The sequence below is a fragment of the Pelodiscus sinensis genome, chromosome 1 (genome assembly GCF_049634645.1).
Source record: "Pelodiscus sinensis isolate JC-2024 chromosome 1, ASM4963464v1, whole genome shotgun sequence".
NCBI classification, from domain to species: Eukaryota; Metazoa; Chordata; order Testudines; family Trionychidae; genus Pelodiscus; species Pelodiscus sinensis.
The window spans coordinates 326,756,040-326,776,697 of record NC_134711.1 but is presented as its reverse complement, the minus strand read 5'-3'; the positions used below and the strand labels follow the sequence as shown (position 1 = coordinate 326,776,697).

At 48.2% G+C, this 20,658-nt stretch overlaps 3 protein-coding genes and 3 non-coding genes across 6 annotated transcripts; 1 reads left to right on the top strand and 5 right to left on the bottom strand.

Moving 5' to 3' along the window:
* Nucleotides 1-347: 347 nt before the first annotated feature.
* On the top strand, nt 348-1,448 carry LOC102447369 (olfactory receptor 52P1-like). Its single transcript, XM_014572101.2, has one exon. The coding sequence runs from the start codon at nt 357-359 to the stop codon at nt 1,446-1,448; it is 1,092 nt and encodes a 363-aa protein (XP_014427587.2). The 5' UTR covers nt 348-356.
* A 4,738-nt stretch (nt 1,449-6,186) lies between these two features.
* RPS11 (ribosomal protein S11) lies at nt 6,187-11,460 on the bottom strand. Its single transcript, XM_075919702.1, has 5 exons — nt 11,303-11,460; nt 10,767-10,898; nt 10,085-10,160; nt 8,048-8,177; nt 6,187-6,358 (listed from the first exon to the last, which is right to left on the bottom strand). The coding sequence occupies exons 1-5, from the start codon at nt 11,315-11,317 to the stop codon at nt 6,235-6,237; spliced, it is 477 nt and encodes a 158-aa protein (XP_075775817.1). The 5' UTR covers nt 11,318-11,460; the 3' UTR covers nt 6,187-6,234.
* On the bottom strand, nt 7,511-7,604 carry LOC112545370 (small nucleolar RNA SNORD35). Its single transcript, XR_003088844.1, has one exon. It is a non-coding gene; the product is annotated as a small nucleolar RNA SNORD35 (small nucleolar RNA).
* LOC112545379 (small nucleolar RNA SNORD35) lies at nt 9,674-9,764 on the bottom strand. Its single transcript, XR_003088855.1, has one exon. It is a non-coding gene; the product is annotated as a small nucleolar RNA SNORD35 (small nucleolar RNA).
* LOC112545388 (small nucleolar RNA SNORD35) lies at nt 10,301-10,393 on the bottom strand. Its single transcript, XR_003088862.2, has one exon. It is a non-coding gene; the product is annotated as a small nucleolar RNA SNORD35 (small nucleolar RNA).
* Nucleotides 11,461-14,651: 3,191 nt separating the features above from the next.
* On the bottom strand, nt 14,652-19,595 carry LOC142827390 (matrilysin-like). The gene is made up of 5 exons (XM_075922803.1): nt 19,439-19,595; nt 17,655-17,876; nt 17,340-17,553; nt 15,253-15,429; nt 14,652-14,836 (listed from the first exon to the last, which is right to left on the bottom strand). The coding sequence occupies exons 1-5, from the start codon at nt 19,544-19,546 to the stop codon at nt 14,652-14,654; spliced, it is 906 nt and encodes a 301-aa protein (XP_075778918.1). The 5' UTR covers nt 19,547-19,595.
* Nucleotides 19,596-20,658: the final 1,063 nt, after the last annotated feature.

Genomic DNA, 20,658 nt, shown 5'->3' with positions numbered 1-20,658 from the left:
ATTGTCTCATTTCTATGTTCTCAATTTGTTTCCCGGACAGAAAGCTCCAATACTGGACTGTCCGGTTCAAAACCGGACACCTGGCAGCCCTACCAGCCGGCGGAGGAGGAGCAGGCGAGCTGAGGAATGACAGGGGGAACGAAGAAGGACTAAATTGGCAGCCCCCTAGCTTGGTGCCCGGGGGCAACTGCCCCCCCACCCTCTCGCTATGCCGCTGCCCGGTCCTTAGGTTCCCCATCCCTGTTTCAGTCCATGGTTGAATCAACCTCACTGGGCCTCCCTTCCCTGGCTCATCGTGCCGTTGTTCGCAGGCCATGTGAGCTCCGGTCAGCACCACTAGGCCCCAGAAGCCTGTCATGGCTGCCGCCAACCTGACTCCTTCGAACCCAGCCACGTTCCAGCTGCTGGGCATCCCCGGGTTGGAAGCCGCTCACCTCTGGATCTCAGTGCCCGTGTGCACCATGTACGTGGTGATCATCATCGGGAACTGCACCATTCTCCTCGTCGTGGCCACGGAGCCGGCCCTGCACCGGCCCATGTGCTACTTCCTCTGCATGCTGGCCGCCATCGACCTGGGCGCCACCACCTGCACCCTGCCCAAACTGCTCTGCATCTTCTGGTTTCAGGCCCGGGAGATCGACGCCGGGGCCTGCCTGGCCCAGATGTTCTTCATTCACTCCCTTTCCATGATGGAGTCGGCCGTGCTGCTGGCCATGGCCCTGGATCGCTACGTGGCCATCTGTGCTCCCTTGCGGTACAGCGCCGTCTTCACCAGCCCGCTGGTCGCCAAGTTGTGCGTGGCCGCCGTGGCCCGGGGGACTCTGCTCATGAGCCCCTGCCCCTTTCTGGTGAAGAGGCTGTCCTTCTGCCGGACCAGCGTCATCCCGCACACGTACTGCGAGCACATGGCGGTGGTGAAGCTGGCTTGTGGAGACACGAGCGTGAATCAGGCCTATGGCCTTAGCGCCGCCTTGCTGGTCATCGGAGGGGACCTGCTGTTCATTGGCCTGTCCTATGTTCTGATTGTCCGGGCCGTCCTGCGCCTCTCGTCCCGGCAAGCCCGGCTCAAGGCGTTTGGGACCTGCAGCTCCCACGTCTGTGTCATCCTGATCTCCTACAGCCCCGCCCTCTTCTCCTTCTTCACCCACCGCTTCGGCCACCGCGTGGCTCCCCACATCCACATCATCCTGGCCAACCTTTACCTCCTCTTCCCGCCCATGCTCAACCCCATTGTGTATGGGGTGAGGACCAGAGAGATCCGGGAGCGGGTGCTCAGGGTGATCCTGTGGGTCGCAGGTACCTCCAAACCTAGGCCCAACTCGGGCTCCCTCCTCCAAAAGCCACCCAGCCAGCTCTCCCCAGCAGAGCTTCCTTTGCACTTAGTGTCCCCTCCCGCGGGCCTCATCTCAGCGTCTGTAAAGCAACAATCTCCTACAGCTCCCTGCTAGATTTCACCACTCAGGAGGGCTCCAGATCCCAGCGCCGAGGCCTGTTCTCCTGGTGCTGCAGAGAGTGAGCCTGCCTGGGACTGCACAGGAGAAATCAGTGCCTCCAATTCCCACCCTGACCCCGAAACAGCCCCAGGGCCATAGGTATATCGAGTTTAAAAGACTGGGACTTTTCAGCTTAGAAAAGGGGTGGCTAAGGGGGGATACGATAGAGGTCTATACAATCATGACAGGTATGGAGAAAGTGAATAAGGAAAAGTTATTTACTTGTTTCCATAACACAAAAATTATGAAATTATTAGGCTGCAGGTTAAAAAAGAACCAGGACGTTTTTCTTCACACTGCGCACAGCCAACCTGTGGAACTCCTTGCTAGAGGATGTTGTGCAGACCAGGACTTTAACAGGATTCAAAAAAGAACTAGGTACATTCACGGTGGCTAGGTCCATCAATACTTATTTACCAGGATGGGTAGGAATGGTGTCCCTAGCTTCTGTTTGTCAGAGGCTGGAAATGGATGAGAGGAGAGGGATCGATTGATGACTCCCTGTTCCGTTCACTCCCTCTGGGGCACCTGGTATAGGCCTCTGTCAGCAGACAGGACACTGGGCTAGATGGACATTTGGTCTCACCAGTGGGGCTGTTCTTATGTTCACAGCATGGAGAATTGTATCTGGGAAAGCAGTGACTGGAAAGGACGTATGTCCGTGTGACCGAAAACTCGACACGAGCTTCCCATCCGCTGCCGTGGTAAAGCACGTGGGGACCTTGAGGTGTATGAATCACAGCAGGGAGATGATTTTTAGCTACTGCATCCACTTCCAGTGTCTATATTTAACAGGAATGGTAAAAAATTAGAGACAGATCAGAGCCATGCAGATGATGTGCCAATTGGAGACACGTCTCTATCAGTGAAAGACTTAAAGAGCACCACCTGGTTAGCTTAGGAAACACAGGTGATTTGATAAAAGCATGAAAATATTTGCTTCAGGAGACAATCCATCTAGCAGAGCAAGGGCTGGAAGCTGAGCTGGGATAAATTCAAATTAGAAATAAGGCTCAAATTTTGAATAAGGAGGCACTTTACCATCACACCAGTCAACCAAGGGAGGCTTGGTGCATTCCCCAGAGCTTGATGTCTTCAAATCAAGACTTAGCTGCCTTCCTGGAAAATATGAGTAATTGGCCTTAATGCCAGGGGAGCTGAGTCAAATTCTGTGGCCTATGTGATACAGGAGATCAGACCAAAACTCCCATCACCATTTGTATATCAGTACAGTGCCCAGGGAAACTGAGGCGTGCATGCACACACAGAGGCTGCATCTAGACTGGCAAGTTTTTCTGCAAAAGCAACTGCTTTTGCAAAAAAACTTGCCAACTGTCTACACAGGCCACTTGAATTTCCGCAAGAACACTGACTTCCTACTGTCTGAAATCAGTGCTCCTTGTGGAAACGCTATGCTGTTCCCGTTCGGGGAAATCTAGATGACCTTTCCCGCAAATGCTTTTAACGGAAAACTTTTCCGTTAAAAGCATTTGCGGAAAATCATGCCAGTCTAGATGTAGCCACATACTGTATTTTCTAGCATATAAGACGACTTTTTATACTAAAAAACATCCCCCAAAAATCAGGGGTCGTCTTATACGCCGGGTATAAACATACCGTAGCTTCGGCTACATACAGAACGTCCCTATTATTACCTTTTAGCCCGCTGGATGTGCCCTAATACAGTACTGTAGCTTCGGCTACATACAGAACGTCCCTGTGCTGATACTGTATGTACTGCGCTGAGCCAATCCCGGCAAGCGGTGTCATCTATTAATGCATACAAAGCCTGCTCGGATTGGCTGAGTCAGAGAGGCGGGCTATTACAACCTTTGCCAATCCGAGCAGGCTTTGTATGCATTAATAGAATACACCGCTTGCCGGGATTGGCTCAGTGCGGTACATACAGTATCAGCACAGGGACATTGCCTCGGAAGGGGGGGTAGTCTTATACAGCAAGTATAGGCCAAAACCTATGTTTTAACTGGAAAATTAAGGGGTCGTCTTATACGCCCAGTCACCTTATACGCCGGAAAATACAGTAGTCTGCAGGACAGAACTCACATGCATCATAACACAGCAAATACAATCCCCACTTCCTCACAGACTGTCTCCTTTCGAATCCAGAACCAAGTGCCTCCTGCTGTGAGGAGTTTTATCCATGGATCAGGTTGGGTGGACTTAAACATGATGTAGTAACCCAGCATGAATCCAATATTGGTTATATTGGCATTGGAAAAGATTCAGAAAAGGGCAACAAAAACGATGAGGGATTTGGAACGGGTTCCATATGAAGAGAGATTAAAAAGACTTGGACTTCTCAGCTTAGAAAAGAGGAGACTAAGGTGGGGATATGACAGAGGTCTATAAAATCATGTGGGAAAAGTGAGTAAGAAAAAGTTATTTACTTATTCCCACAATAAAAAAAAATAGGGGTCACCAAATGAAATTAATAGGCAGCAGGTTTAGAACAAACCAAAGGAAGTTTTTCTTTACTCAGCTCAGTCAACCTGTGGAACTCCTTGCCAGAGGATGTGGTGAAGGCTAGAACTTTAACAAGCTTAAAAAAAAGCTAGATAGATTCATGGAGGTTAGGTCCATCAATGGCTATTAGCTAGGATGGATAGGAATAGTATCCCTAGCCTGTTTCTTTGGAGGTGGGTGACAGGAGAGGGATTACATGAAGATTACCTATTGCGACCTCCCCTCCCCAGGCATCTGGTATCAGCCACTGTCAGCAGACAGGATACTGAGCTCGATGGACCTTTGGTCTGACCTAGTATGACCATTCTTAGGAGGTTCTTATGGTTGTGTTATGAACATACAGCTCACTGTTGCAACTACTGTTATATATTTGCGACATCTTCTACAAAGGGCAGAGGAGAGAGGATCCCAGTGACCTGTTTACATAGGATGGAAGACAGGGAAGCAGCTGTTGAGGGCAGGGATATTGGATGCCTTAGCAGGGCAGATGGGTCTGCCGCACTGGGCAGAGAAGCCAGAGCCTACCTGGATAGAGGAAGGCCTTAGATATACTGTGCCTTGGGGCCCAGATGGTTTCCTGTGCTGCCTTCTGATGCCCACTAAACCCTCCTGTTTTACACTGGCTGAGATCCACTCTAAACCACAGCAAATGCCCTGAGTGGGGCCTACAAGAGACAGATGTGCCCAAGACTCAGAAATGTGGTTCCAGAAGGCAGAGGTGGCCTACCACCAAAACAGCAGTCGCCTGAGAAGGGATGTCACACTGAACGATGCAGGGAGATTTCAGGGAGGGAGTAATACCATTTTAGTGCTTTAAGTACATTGAATGCATTGTTGAACTGGCTCAGCAGCAAACAAAAACAAGCAACCAGCAGAGAAGTGGCAGCATGATGAGCTACCAGCAGGGTGGCAGTGGAGAGGTGAAACAAATGACCAGTAGGGCAGCACCAGAGAGCAGGTGGACAGCCAGTGACCAGTAGAGCGACCAGCCTCTAACCTCCCCCACACTCAGGATGGGAAATAAAATCTTTCTTAAACTGGAAATCCCAGACTCTTTACACTTTTTGTAGAGCACTGGTTCCAAACCCATGCTTGCTGCCCTTTTCTGAACCCTTTCCAATGCCAGTATATCTTAAGAGATGAAGCAAACAACTGAATGCAGTACTTAAGATGGACATAGGATCTCCCTCAAGTGGTTAAAGTAGACTCAATCACTTTGTATGTATGATCAATACACACAGGAAAAAGTACTTTTTATTTATCAATATTAAAAATCATTTGCCATTTTGTTGCCCTATCTACTTTTGTGAGATCCCTTGCAAACCTGTCTGCTTTGGGCTTACTGTCTTGCAGAGTTTAGCATCTGCAAACTTTTGCCACCTCAGTGATTACCCCTTTCTCTGGGTCATTTATAAACAGTGAATCCAGTTGGTCCTAGTACAGATCCTTGGCAGGCATCACCAAGTACCTCTACATTGCACCCACTCTTGGGGAAGGGCTCAAGTTGGCACCAGAGCCACAGGGTGGCTGTCCAGCTGCCCATGGGGCAGTGCTGCACAGCAAGTGGCTGTCCTATGTTCCTGGGCAGAAGCCAGGGCAGCTGCCCTCCATGCGGTCCTACTCAGAGCCAATAGGGCAGCCATCATAGGGCCCTGACCCTAATTCTCAAACCATCACCAGCTTACCTTCCATATCCAAGGAAGGCGAATGCTGTTGCATGGCTGTGCTGATGAGGCACAGCAGGATTAAAATTGTGCATGCCTGCACAAGTGTGCACCCTACAGGGAACTTAACACTCTGATGAGACTGTGTCCATGTAGCACTCTTGGGGTATGTCTAGACTACAGGGTTTTGTTGACAGAAATCTGTCGACAGATACTGTCGACAAAGAGCGTCTAGACTACATCCAGTTCTGTCGACAAAGCAAGCCACTTTGCTGACATAATAGTGTGGACGCAAAGGACAGTGTAGATACAATAATGCCTTCTATAGACAGAACTCTGTCAACAAAAGGCGTTATTCCTCGTAGAATGAGGTTTACATACGTTATGTCGACATAACTCACAAGGCAATGTGGACACAGGTAAAAGTCCACTTTTGTCGACAAAACCCTGTAGCCTAGACACACCCTTGGATATACCAGGACCTGGAGTAAGACAGCTACAGCCCTTTACACAGCATTCCCAGTCACTTAAGATCACACACTGACCAGGTTCCTACAAAACTTTTATTCATCCTGATCATTCATTCATCGCCTTTAAAACTTCTGGAACTGCTTCTTGGTGCCAGCAGCCTTTGTGACCTTGAGGACGTTGAATCGGACTGTCTTGCTGAGGGGACGGCACTCCCCCACAGTCACAATATCGCCAATCTGGACATCCCTAGAAGAAAGCAAAGCAGCTTTGAGATCACTACATAAATGACAGATTCTTCACCAAAAACTTGTTCCTGCACACAACGGAAACGAAATGAAACAGAGCCAGACAACACTGAGAAGTAGCATTTAAGGCATCTCCTTAGGGATGTTAAATATCAGTTAACTGAATCGGCAATTAACCTCATGAATTCTTATCCATCACTCAACTATTCTATAATCCCCAGGGGTGGGGCTAACAGCCAGTGCACTCCAGCCCCACTCCCAAGGAGCACTCCGCCACTCTACACTTCTGTCTCCGTATCAGAGGTACCAGCGTGGGGTCCCAGGTGGGAGCTACTCTGAGAAGGAAGCCAGTTTAAAAAGCCACCTCCCCTCACGTAGCAGCTGCTTGTTAGCCCATGCTGCTGCCTCTGATAGAGAAGCAGTGGCCTGTCTGGGAAGGGATCTGAGCTGCTGGACCCAGCACGAGCTGCAACTAATACACTTGAAATCCAGAGCTGCAATGGGGGTAGATCCCAAACCCAGCACAAGCTAGGACTGAGCCAGGCTGCTGGCTAAAATATATACTGGAGGTGGGGTGGAAGAGAGTGCTCGAGAGCAGAGATTACGTGTTTCCCATGCAATCCTCTCAGATACTTAGAGAAGCAAGCAAGAAGGTTTTTCTATCACCAAAATTTTGACCAAAGCACTTATCTAGGATCTGCCAGAGGCAAAATGAAAGTGATGTTAACCTACAGGACCTCCTCTCCCACTCTTTGCATATCACTTGAAAGGTTTCCTATACTTGGCACTAGTTTCTTCTTTCCACAGATCTCAAGGAGCTTAGAATATTTATGAAGCCTCATAATCCAGGCAGGCAGGCAACCATACTAGAGAGATACATAAAGAACAAAGATGAAATGACTTAAAACCACAGAGTAAGTCTGGCACAGCACCAAGAAGGGGAAGGAGGGGGTACAATCATTCCCTGCCTGAAGTCCTGCACAAAGGATTCCTCCCCAGAAAACTTGTAAAAATCTTTGACAGTCACTAACGAGACAAGTCACATGCACGCAGCCCAGTTATCAACTGCCCTGCACATACTGGTTTGCCACTTGGCCAGAAAGTACCTGCACAGGGAAACATTCAAGACTAGGAGTAGCCAGACAAGGACCTGTTTTATGGTTCAGCATGGCCAGACTGGCATTCTCAGCAGTCCCCTTTCACCAACGGGGCTCTGAAGACCATCGTGAGTTTAGACATCATTACCACCAAACAGGTTCTTGGTCAAGAATGGCAAAAGCACCACTCATGTGGTTTCACAGTGTTGACTCCCTTCCTTAAGTGCAGCGTTCAGCTACAATTCTGGATATTTCATATGCTTCTTTGACCTAAACAGCTTTCTAGTTGGGATGCAACAGGACAGCATTTAGCACTTACATACTCTAACAAGACAGGCAATTCTCATTCTACACATAGAAAAAGGGAGGTGGAAGGTAACAGCTCACCTGTAGTCACAGTCCATATCAAAACAGATTAATACAAATACCCTGACTCATCAATTTGTGCTTATTGCATTCTGGGGCCTGCAGACTACATGGTTCCTATCTGGGATATCACATGGTATTGACCAAATGTACTGCCTGATCAATACTTAGCTCTTCCCTTCAAATCACTGCTAGGCAGTTGCCCCCCGCATTACTCCTCTGTTCACCTGAAGCAGGGGGAGAGGTGCACCGACATGTTCTTGTGGCGTTTCTCAAAACGGTTGTACTTGCGGATATAATGTAAATAATCCCTGCGGATGACGATAGTACGCTGCATCTTCATCTTGGTAACCACACCTGCAGAATAAAAGGGGGAAGGGAAATACTTAGTCTTAGTTGTGATGTTTAAGCAGAAGCCAGCATTTCACTGAGGCCTGGTTACTCCAGTCTAGTTGCTACCCACTCTAGTGGGGATGCATTCTGGTTTAACTGTTCTATGCCAGTATACTTTTCCTTTCTGCCACTCGCACTGGCTGCAAACAGTGATCTGCGGCCCACAAGAGCGGCACTCATCCAATACCTGCAGAGGTGCAGGTAGAGAGGTGGAGGCCCACAGGCCAAAATCTGCCCAGCCCTACACTAGGGGTGTGAAGGACTAGTCACTCCCTCATGCCTTACTACCTCTATCAGAAGGGGGGGCATGGCAAAGAGGAGTGGGTACTTTAAAGCAGCACCCCTACTTGGAGTCTAGGGCCAGACCCTGGGATCCACCCAGCACTGCCACTTTGAAACACCGTGTGCAGCCCAGGACCAGCTAGGGGTGTCCCCCCAGCTGCTCATGGTGTTTCAAAGCAGCAGCATGGTGTGGAGCCCAAGATCAGCTGGGGACTGCTTACCCCAGGCTCCAGGTGGTGCTTTTGCCTTTGAAGAGTACCAAGAGGACTGTTGCTACACTTCAAAGGCAGAGGTGCCCCATTGTTTAATTGACTAAACGCAAAACACACTGGACTATTTGATTAGTTATTTATTCGATATTTAACATGCTTACCCTGGTATCGCTTTGGGCAACACCACCAAGCGTGCAGATGCTACCTGCATTTCTAAAAACAAGATGGCCCCAATGTAAGGGCGACAATGCTATACAGCAGTAGTCCCCAACATTTTAGGGCTGCCAGGCGACCAGGGGCAGGGCCGCACATGCACCACGCACCCGGGGGCGGGGCCTTGCACGCGCCCAGGGCACAAGAATGGCTTGGGCCGACCCTGATCACTCGACGGGCGCACATAAATGTCCTGGCAGGCGCTACAGCACCTACAGGCAGCGTGTTGGGGATCAAGAATACAGGACACCAAGGAGGAGCCTGCCACCACCAGGGGCTTTAGCCCAAGTGGAAGAAGGGCTGCTGGTGCTTGAGGCTTCAGCCCTCCAGGAGTTAGGGAAGTAACCGCTGGCACTCAGGGCTCCAGAGGCTGAAGCGCTGAGTGCCAATGGCTCTGTACCCACCCTGAGCCCTTTGGCGGGGATGTTGTTCACCCCTGCAGGATGCAGAGGGGGAGGGGACCCACAGGTGCTTGGGTCTTCAGTAATCGAAGCCCTGAGCACTGGCTTCCCCAGCCCTTGCAGGGGAACTACAGGACAATGTCCCTTTTCTAACGTAAGCAGGAAGGAGACCTTAAATAAGAGACTGCCCCGGTAAAAATGGGACAGATGGTCACCCTACCTACAGTTGGGGTCTACAGATGGTAGACCTACACTAAGTCAAAAGAGCTCTACTTCACCATAAAGAACTTCTAAGATAAGCAAAAGCAGCTCTGTCCATAGATCAGTCCTGCACTTGTCTCCTGGGTCCTTGGGCCAGGCATCAGCAAAGCCATTTGGCAGTGTCGTCATAGTCCCTTCACCATGAGACTTGGAAGACCATCGTGAGAATAGCATCATTTGCAGCTCAGGACCACAGCAGTAGTGAAAAGGGTTGATGAGAAATAATATCTGGTAGGTAGTGTGCCGCACTTTAAAGGTAAACTGCTGGAAATGCTACATGCTGGGATCTCCAGTTCCATCAGGCTCAGAGTCAAGGACATGTGTAATCTGCTCTGGTCTATGCACATTCCAAACAATCCCATTTTCCAATACACTGTTTAATCACTGGATCCAGACCCTACAACAGCACTACACGCAGGACTGCACAGGTCATTACCTTCAGGCTTTGAAATGCATCCAAAATAACAATTCTTCTTTAACAGAAGCATTTCTTAGGCCTTACCTGACAGGATACGACCACGGATAGAGACATTGCCAGTGAAAGGGCATTTCTTGTCGATGTAAGTTCCCTCAATGGCCTGAAAACAGAGAAGCCTGACATCAGCAATTGAGAGCTAAAGAGTTAACATCTGCTGCAGAAATCTATCATCAATGAAAGCTTGTTGCACTGGGTGGCTACAACAAAGAAGGACATCACCTTCTTTACTCCTGTCTGTAGGAACTGACATCAGCAAGGCCTTTGGCAACTCTCGTCAAAGTCCACTCACTCCTGGGACTTGGAAGACCATCATGAGAAGAGACATCACATGTCAGCAAGGGAAAGAATCACCCTAAGGTTCACAGAAATTGCCTTTCCTAACCTCCTGGCTTATTCACTAGCTGCTAACATGCGATTCTCCTGGCTTATTCACTAGCTGCTAACATGCTATTCTCCTGGCTTATTCACTAGCTGCTAACATGCTATTCTCCTGGCTTATTCACTAGCTGCTAACATGCTATTTTCACAGAACTATAGTGCCCACTGACACAGAAAAACATGTTAAAGGGCTTAACACACGTATCTCAAACCCTCCATCTCCCTCCTGCCTCCCGTTTGAAGGGAAATGAAAGAACCCCTGAAAAGCAATGGCAAGCCAGAGTCGGGAACAGCTGTGGCTCGGGTGGCAGACACACACAGACCATACCTCTTTGGGGGTTTTGAAGCCCAGGCCAATGTTCTTGTAGTAGCGGGGGAGTTTCTCCTTGCCTCCCTCCCCCAGAAGCACCCGCTTCTTGTTCTGGAAGATGGTGGGCTGCTTCTGATAGGCCCTCTCCGTCTGTGGGGCGGGAAAAGGGAAGATCCAGAAGCCACCCACAGGACGCGCCGTGCAGCGGGCAGCGCGGGGCGAGTCTGGCCGAGCGCTGCGCGCGCCGGGAGGGGCCCCCGCAGCCGCCGCACGTGCGCGCGGGCAGACCCCCCCCCCCGTATCCAGGCAACCGCGTTGGGGGAGGGGCGGTACCGACACCCCGCAGTGCGAGCGCCCCACGCGCAGGGGATGCGGAGCCCGGGCTCGGCTCCAAGCCGCCCCCCCCCCCCCCGGAGGGGGCAGGGACCGGGCCCGGCTCCACCGCGGCTCGCGCCCCCCTCCCCAGCCCGCGCCGACTGGCCCCGCTACGAGCCTACGGGCGGCGCACGGGGCCCCCCCACCCAGCCCGCCGCCCCCGGGCGCGGAGCGCGGACCTGCGTGTCCGCCATCTTGAGCAGCGCGAGGCAAAAGAGGCTGCGGCAGCGACGCCGGGCCGCTTATCCGCCGCACGCCGGAAGTGACCTCACTCCGCACGGAGAGGGGGGGGAGAGCGGCGGGGTGTTCCCTACGCTCGTGGGGCGGGGCTGGCCGCCAGAGTGGCGTGGCGCTCGGAGCCCCGCCCCTCGGCGTGCGCGGGCGGCCACAGGCGTGCGGCGATTGGCCCGAACCCCGCCTCGCCCGGCAGCCATCGCTCTGTGGGGATGGGCCCCGCCCCCCGGCAGCCATCGCTCTGTGGGGATAAGCCCCGCCCCTCCTGGCAGCCATCGCTCTGCGGGTATAGGCCCCGCCCCTCGGCAGCCATCGCTCTGTGGGGATAAGCCCCGCCCCTCCTGGCCGCCATCGCTCTGTGGGGATAAGCCCCGCCCCTCCTGGCCGCCATCGCTCTGTGGGGATAAGCCCCGCCCCTCCTGGCCGCCATCGCTCTGTGGGGATAAGCCCCGCCCCTCCTGGCCGCCATCGCTCTGTGGGGATAAGCCCCGCCCCCCGGCAGCCATCGCTCTGTGGGGATAGGCCCCGCCCCTCCTGGCCGCCATCGCTCTGCGGGGATAGGCCCCGCCCCTCCTGGCCGCCATCGCTCTGTGGGGATAAGCCCCGCCCCTCCTGGCCGCCATCGCTCTGTGGGGATAAGCCCCGCCCCCCGGCAGCCATCGCTCTGTGGGGATAGGCCCCGCCCCTCCTGGCCGCCATCGCTCTGCGGGGATAGGCCCCGCCCCTCGGCAGCCATCGCTCTGTGGGGATAAGCCCCGCCCCTCGGCAGCCATCGTTCTGTGGGGCGCCGATGCGCCGCGCGCGACCGGCTCGTGCGGCCTGTCGGGTGCCTCGCGAGCCGCTCCCTGTGCGCGCGGGCAGGTGGCGCCGCTCCACGCGCCCCCCCCCCCCCCCCCGCTAGCGGCGGCCGGAGCCCGTGGGGGGGGGGGCGCGTTGTCTTCCCCCACAGGCCGCGGGGAGCCGGGCGGCACAGAAGCGAGCCCCCCCCCCCCCCCCCCGCTTCAGCCCTTGGGAGCCACGGCAGAGCCTCGTGCACCCTCAGCGCCTGGGGGACCTGCTGCTGAGTCAAGTTTGAGGAGAACAGAGAACCTGGTCACTTTCGGAGCCGCTCCTCTAGGCTATGTCTAGACTGCAAGCCTCTTTCGAAAGAGAGCGTCTAGACTGCATGTTGAACTTTCAAAAAAGCAACTTGCTTTTTCGAAAGAAAGCACCCAGCGAGTCTGGATGCTCTCTTTCGAGGAAGCCCTATTTACATTGAAGAACGCCTTCTTTTGAAAGAAGCACTTTCGAAAGAAGGCGTTCTTCCTCGTGAAATGAGGTTTACCGCCATCGAAAGAAAAGCCGCGTTCTTTCGATTTAATTTCGAAAGAACGCGGCTTGAGTCTGGATGCAGGGCAAGTTGCTCTGTTCTCCTCAAACTTGACTCAACTCTTCACTCCAGTTCACTGGCTGTGTCTCACACAGAGGCTGCATCTAGACTGGCAAGTTTTTCCACAAAAGCAGCTGCTTTTGCAGTAAAATTTGCCAGCTGTCTACACTCGCGGCTTGAATTTCCGCAAGAACACTGACGCTCTCATGTAAGAAATCAGTGCTTCTTGCGCAAATACTATGCTGCTCCTGTTGGGGCAAAAGTCCCTTTTATGCAAAGCTTTTGAGCAAAAGGGCCAGTGTAGACAGCTCAGATTTGTTTTGCACAAAAAAGCCCCAATGGCAAAAATAGCGGTCGGGGCTTTTTTGCGCAAAAGCGCATCTAGATTGGCACAGATGCTTTTCCGCAAAAAGTGCTTTTGCGGAAAAGTGTCTGTGCCAATCTAGACAGTCTTTTCTGCAAATGCTTTTAACAGAAAACTTTTCCATTAAAAGCATTTACGGAAAATCATGCCAGTCTAGACGTAGCCACTGTGTATAGGGCCCTTTGTGAGATGTTCCCTTCAGAATTTCAGTCTCCGTTGTGTATGGAGCCAGTTGTGCCTGGAAACATACTCCTGAGAGGGCAGAACATGGGGCGGGGGAAGGGAAGGGGCCACTCCTGTGCGCTCCAAATCTACTGCTGTTTGATCCCCCCATAACAGTCCCTGCAATTCTTTCTAAAGGACTCAGGTATGATAGAGGTCTATAAAATCACGATTGGTATGGGAAAAGTGAATAGGGAAAAGTTATTTACTTATTCCCACAATACACGAACTAGGAGTCACCAAATGAAATTAATAGGCAGTAGGTTTAAAACAAACAAAATGAAGTTTTTCTTCACTCAGTGCACAGTCATCCTGTGGAACTCCTTGCCAGAGGATGCGGTGAAGGCTAGATCTTTAACAGGGTTCAAAAAGGAGCTAACTAGATTCATGGAAGTTAGGTGCATCAATGGCTATTAGCCAGGATGGGTAGGAATGATATCCCTTACCGCTGTTTCTCTGGAAACTTGTGCCGACTACCTGTTGTGATCCTTCCCTCTGGGGCATCTGGTATTGGCCACTAGTGACAGGACAATGGGCTGGATGGAACTTTGTTCTGACCCAGTTTGGCCATTCTTGTGTTCTAAGTACCGAAAACACTCAGTTTCTTTCTTCAGGTGGAGAAGGGATGGCTGGGAGGGATACTGCTTCAATGGAACAAAAACCAGGGCTACAACAGACTAACACGGCTACATTTCTATCACTGCTTCAATGGAGACTTTTCAGCAAGATGCTGATTGGTGTACCCAGTGATGCGAGGCATGGGGTGTGGCAGCCTACTGGAGTCTGCTTGAAATGGAGATTGTTGTTAGGTACAGGCTGATGGTGAGTTGGGAAGTGGAGTTCCCTGAGTTTTGGAGCAGAAAAACTCTCTGGAGTAGAAAGAGAGAGCCTGAGACATGAGGACTGGTATGAGGTTTAAGGCCTGAACTGAAGTAATACTCAGGCCTTGCTACTATAAAGCAAAGTTAGCTCAGGCTTTTGCCAGAAGTGTACAAGATAAGGGTGGCAACTAACCACATTGGGGGCAATATGTAACTGATTTGTATCAGTGCATAAAGACAGATGTCAGAGGGGGAGCCTTTGGCTTGAAGTGCTGGGGGAAGGAAAGTCTTGTGCATGTGCATCTACTGGCACATGCAGTGCAACCCAGAGATCAGATTTGGAGCCTGTTCCAGCCCAGTCTTGGGGCACAAGGCTAGTGAAAACAGCCTTCTCTGGGTACTCTCACTGAGTAGTACCTTGCTCAGAGAGTAGACCATTCAAATCAGTTTGGCTGTCTGAGTAAGGTACTTAAAGTATGACAAAATCTGTCCCTTTTTGGTATTTTTTTATATCAAAATTAACATCTGACACTGAAATTACCATATAATCGCTGAATTCCTTGTCTGTCGTCATCTGGAAGGACGAAGGTGTTTGGTTCCCAGTAGCGATACATAGGGTACGTCAGAGCACCTTGAACATTTGAATGACCCAGTCCCAAAGAATGGCCAAATTCATGAGCAGCAACAAGGAACAAATTTGTTCCTAAATTTTTCATATATAAAAAAGAGGAAAAGAGTTGTTAACATACAATGGAACAGAGAATCACAAGCAGAAGAATTCACATCTTTTCATTGTGATGAAATCCTATAGGTTTAATTTAAGTTTATCTGCTCTCACATGTTTTAGTAAGAATTTTTCAGAGGCCATGAATGGGAAGTCAGGAAACCTGCAATCTATTCCTGACTCTCCTTTTGTTAATGGCCCACCTTTTGACAATCACTTAAAGTTGTGTCTAACTTACAAAAACACCAGGATAATATTTCTCTCCCACTTTTGTAAAGTGATTTAAGCTCCACAGAATACAGACCTTATATATATGCTCCGGCAGGCAAAGGTAAGTATGTTACATTATATATAAGAGAGAGGGACAAACAGTTATAGGAAGAAAATGCCAGGGCTTTGTGTAGAAGGAGCTGAATTTGTTGCGACGGGCACAGGAAATACTTTACCTATATGATTTTGTGACCATTTCTCAGCTTCATCAAAATGAGCATCTCCTCCTATCCCTGGGCTTGGTGCAAAGGCATGAGCCAGTACTCCCTCCCTTCCATCAAAGGGAGATTGGTCGCCGTGTGCTGCATAGGAAAGGAAATTAATATGTCATCAATTAACACAATGATTCATTTTAAAACACAGTTACATATCTTGAAGTTTAGAATTTGCTTTTAGTCATTGTAGATAATAATATATTAAAATGAGACTAAAATAATGTTAAGGATGCAAAGTCAAACATTCAAAAGGTAGGAAATGTCACACTTAAGATTGCCTGTTCAATGAACTCAGCTCCCATGTTTGTGCACATTATGGTACGGTTTTTAATTCCATGATTGCAAACTATTTTTTCCCATGGACTTCTGTCTTATGGAGGGCATTTTCTCAGTAATGGCTGAATCATCTTCTCTGAAACTTTCCAAAATTTCAGCCTGAGGCTGAAACCAAGTGAGAAAATGTCTGGCTTAAGTTTTGCAAAGTTATAAGCATCTGAAGGCAAGGTCCTAGAATTGACACCATTGGGCAATAATAAGGATAGATTATGCTACCTGCACTACCTGTGCTACTTCAAGTGAATGATTTTAGGGAACCACTGCTTTGAAAAACTGAGCCTCTCATTTGGTAAACTAATTTAATGTGTCTTCTGTTAGAATCTCCCGTAAGAGTGGCTGAGGTGTCTGGATCTTCAGCTGGAGGTTGGATGGAAAAGGTTGACTCTCCTCTTCTGCCTATAAGAAGGGCTACAATTTCTTGCTGGAATTCAAGGATTTGCAGGACAGTTGTCAAAAATTCATAACCCAGGAAGACAGTACAACATTATTGTACTATTGGATGTTTGGGGATAAATCTTTAAGGGTTTGGCTACACTCAGAATGCTACAGCTGCACCACTGTAGCACTTCAGCATAAGTAGCGTCCACAGTAATAGGAGTTCTCTCCTTGGTGGAGGTACATCACCTCCCCAAGAATGGGTAGCTAGGCCAATGGGAGAAGTCTCCTCTTGACCTAGCACTAGTCTACACTGGCTAGTATAGATGACTCTCAAGGGTCAGGATTTTTCACACGGCCGACCGAGGGACATAGCTTTATCAAAATAAAAATCTAGTGTAAACAGCACTTAAGAGGAAGACTAACACTTGTATGTCTACACTGCATCTCTTTATCACAAAAGCCTATGCAAACAAAGTGCAGATTAGCATATTTCCCTGCTTCATTTGCATAATTAATCAGGGGACATTTTTGCGCAAGAGGCTTTTGCACAAAAAGTAGCCCTCTACACAGCTCCTTTTTGGGCAAAAACACCCTCTTTCACAAGAGCCATTCTTCTCAATTTTTTCAGAAAGAATAGCTCTTGCGCAAGAGGGTGTTTTTGTGCAAAAAGGAGCTGTGTAGATGGCTCTTTTTTGCACAAAGACTCTTGCGCAAAAATGGCCACTAATGAATTATGCAAATGAAGCATGACAATATGCTAATCGGTGCTTCAGTTGCATAGGCTTTTGTGAAAGAGGGGTGCCTTGTAGTTGTAGTGAGAGAGGAACTAAAGTATGTGCATGTGTGCGTATACACACACATTCTCCCCCTTTCAGACTTCTTGGAAGCCTAAAATAAAACTGTAATCCAAAATAGTCCCCCTTGCGTTGGACTACAGTGGAAAGAAGCTCTGTTGTATTTGTGTTTGTCTCTAATGAGGCAAAAAAAATGTTTTTGAGGCATATGACCAAGGTGTTTAAACCGTTCACAAGTGTGAAGACTCCTTGTTTGCTCATATATAGGAATAATGATCTTAGCAGAGGAGTACTTTTACAATCACATATACGTTGACACTATTTTCCTCATTTTACAGTTTGAACTTCCAAGGGATTTTGTGATGGTTGATTAGTTAAACTGATACACAAATATAAAACTGCAGGACATGATAAAGATCGGATGAACTCAGAATGAAAATAATTGTTCTCTCTTCAGCCTTTGGGTATGAAAACATGTAAGCTTTTAAAGTATAGCTTCAACTTTAAATAAATGTAATTCATGGATTCTTAAAAACATAGCAGTAGCCTCACCACCATGTGCAAAACGAATTAGGATATCCGCTTCTCCCCTGGCAACGTTTTGAAATCTCAGTGGAGTCACATCACTCCACACCTGAAATGCCTTTTTGATCGCTTTCACCACCATAGAACGAGGCAGATCCGGTGTATAATTCAGAATCCTTTCAGCAGCAAAAGAAAAGAAATTATTGTCATTTAAGGCATGGAATAATATGACAGCATTAAAACAAAACAAAATGCACAAAAGTGGCATATAACCAAGCTGTAAGTCAATACATTCTTCCTCCATCTTGGAGTTCCTGGAAATGTGCTGTAATCTAATACATCAGGGACTCCACACCTTGGCCGTGCCATCATTTCTTCTGTTTGTGAATTTAATTTTCCTGTTACAGTCAGGTGGAAACATTTCTGCATCTCTTTAATTTTCTCTTCTAAGTCCCAACCACCTACTTTATTAATAGATGGAAAGAACCTGTGCAGATAATCCTGAAAATAAAAAGAAACTTTAGATTCAGGGTTCATCTCCAGTTGTGTTCTCTTATACCTTAAAGAATCAATTTGTCGGCAAGTATAAGATCCAGATCCTTGACTATACTTCAATTACTAGATCCCTAGAAAATCACAGTACTCTGTCATAAAAGGGAAACAGTTCAGACAGATATGAGACCACTTTTCCAATATAAATGAACACTAGGGGCTCGTCTACATTGGCCCCTTTTCCGGAAGGGGCATGGTAATTTTTGAGATCGTAATAGGGAAATCCGCGGGGGATTTAAATATTCCTACTTCGAAGTAGGAATAAGATCCTCCGGAAAAGGGCGCTTTTTCCGGAGGATCGGGGCCAGTGTAGACGCTCTTTTCCGGCTTTTCTAAAAGCCGGAAAAAAGCGGCAGACATTTTTATTTAAATGCCGCGGGGGATATTTAAATCCCCCGCGGATTTCCCTATTACGATCTCTGAAATTACCATGCCCCTTTCGGAAAAGGGGCCAGTGTAGACGTAGCCTAGGAGAAGACACAATGGGCTTAAACTGCAGCAAGGAAAGTTTAGGTTAGACATTAGGAAAACTTCCTTACTGTCAGGGTGGTTAAACACTGGAATAAATTGCCTAGGGAGGTTGTGGAATCTCCATCTCTGGAGATATTTAAGAGCAGGTTAGATAGACATCTCTCAGGGATGGTCTAGATGGTACTGGGCCCTGCCGTGAGGGCAGGGGACTGGACTCAATGACCTCTCGGGGTCCCTTCCAGTTCTAGTATTCTATGATTCTAAAATAACAATGTGGATTTGTGTTAAAATTGTCACTACCTTTCTCCTTTGAGAACTCTGTACTTAATCTTACTTCATATCAAAATGCTGCAGTGCTCTATTCTGTCTTTTATGAAATACACAAAAGAGTGTTGTGCAAGGGTTAGTTAGTTCTGGATTTGAGTAATTGCTTATGCCTGGACCTTTTCAGGCCTAAGAACTTAGGCTCCTACTTCTCATTTACACCAGTGCCTTTTGTACACCATTTTGGTAGTGTAAAGGGATCTTAAAATGGGTGTAAATTTACATTCATTGTAATGTCCCTTTACATTACCCATCTGGTATTATAAAAGATCCTTAGTTGTCATGAGACTCATACCACCCTGTCATTTATAAATAATATTAAGGATAAGATTTTGTCATGGACATTTTTGTAAAAGTCACAGAGAGGACATGGGCAAAAAAGAAAAATTGATGGAAGCTTTTCCTGACTTTTACTAAAAATAGCCATGATCTCTCTCTCTCTCTCGCTCTCTCTCTCATCTTTGGGTAATTTTATATCTTTAATACCTGGTCCTAATTCACTTTTGCAATTTCACATAGGGGGCTTTCAAAATTTTACTTTATACCTTCTATTTTTTGTCAACTGACTTGTAACAACTACATACCACTGAAATAAAATACAATGTCACCTGCTCTCTGGAAAGAAATATAATAATTAAGATGTAGACTTACAATGGAAAAGCAGTATATTTGCGGGTTAGGTGAACAGCCTGACAGATAGCCCATTCATGACATACCTCTATACGCTTCTGGTTGTTGGAGCTCCATGGCTCTGGTTTAAGCGAACCTGGGAGACCAAGAATTCCAGGCAAGAACGGTGCAATGCAGAGAAGGATGTATTTCATGGTGTTATCAGATGGTCACTGCTGAAAAAGGAAAATCTGAGGTCTTCTGTGTCTGATGGTCACAGCTATCAAGCTTATATAGGCCTGGACTGGTGTGTGTGTGGTAACAGATTTCATGAGTCATTTTTAGGCTTCCTCTGTGGTTTTGTTATTTGCTGTAATGCTTTTAAGGTGTCTTTATTCCAAAATGTAAATGAAGAAACATTAACTTTTTGATGACAGCACAGCTGATGTCACACTGACAGAGCAGGCAGCCAACTTTCTTTATCTCCCTTTCATATGATTCAGGTGCAAAAACCACAGGGGCAGAGGGATGTTAGTTTTCTTAACCTCAGTCAACACATTTGCTTGCTGACCAATCTCAACTTTCCAACATTACCTTGGTGCCATTAATGCACATTGCAACACACTTCTGGCTTGATATCTAGTCTACATGTGTTGATTGACTGCAGAGGACGTGACTACATAAGTGTAAGTGCCGTGCGAGTGAAATCACTTAAAACTACATGCTTTGTAATACCTGCCCGTGTGAAAGTTTCTCTTTAAGCATTCTAGTACAAATTCTGAAAATCCAGAGGAAATTTAGTGATGCTAGTAAGGTTTGTCCAGATTTAACTAAGCTCTGAATCTGGCCACTTCTATATGTGGAAAGATTATGGAGTCCCTTAAAGTTTTTTGACCTCAAATCTGATGAGCTCTGATGAATCAGTCTTTAAAAAGGATTATTTAGTATAAAATAAAGGAGCTAGAATTATCCTATGTGGAAAAAAATCCCAGATGCTTCTACGGAAGAGTAAGGAGCCGTACTCAGTTATGGTGGATTTCAGTGAGCAGCAGGCCTCATTTGCGCTCCATGGAATGCTACAGCAAGCAACGGATGAATTTATTTCATAGGGTACTTCAGCCGAATATCAGCGTACTGTTGCATTTTGGGTGCACAGCTTAGTGACAATGGAGCTAAGCTGCAGCACAAGGAGAAATAGCCCTCTTCCCAGCAGTATCCGGCACTGTGACTGCATAAGAGGTATCTGTTGTATTTCACCATGGAACTACTCACGTGCATAAAGTTAAGCGTGTATTTAACTGCAGAAGAGGGCCCCTAGGGCCCCATT

Bases quoted from the DNA above. Each gene is read 5' to 3' on its own strand.
- LOC142827390 (XM_075922803.1), bottom strand. From the start codon at position 19,546: ATGAAATACATCCTTCTCTGCATTGCACCGTTCTTGCCTGGAATTCTT. The intron at 17,554-17,654 runs AGCTTGGTTATA...TTTGCTGCTGAA, and splicing joins GGAAGAATGTATTGACTTAC to AGGATTCTGAATTATACACC. The intron at 14,837-15,252 runs GCCCTGGCATTT...TGAAAAATTTAG, and splicing joins TTCAGCTCCTTCTACACAAA to GAACAAATTTGTTCCTTGTT.
- LOC102447369 (XM_014572101.2), top strand. From the start codon at position 357: ATGGCTGCCGCCAACCTGACTCCTTCGAACCCAGCCACGTTCCAGCTG.
- RPS11 (XM_075919702.1), bottom strand. The intron at 10,161-10,766 runs GTATGGTCTGTG...CTCTGTTTTCAG, and splicing joins GCTTCAAAACCCCCAAAGAG to GCCATTGAGGGAACTTACAT. The intron at 8,178-10,084 runs GTAAGGCCTAAG...TTTATTCTGCAG, and splicing joins CCGTGGTCGTATCCTGTCAG to GTGTGGTTACCAAGATGAAG.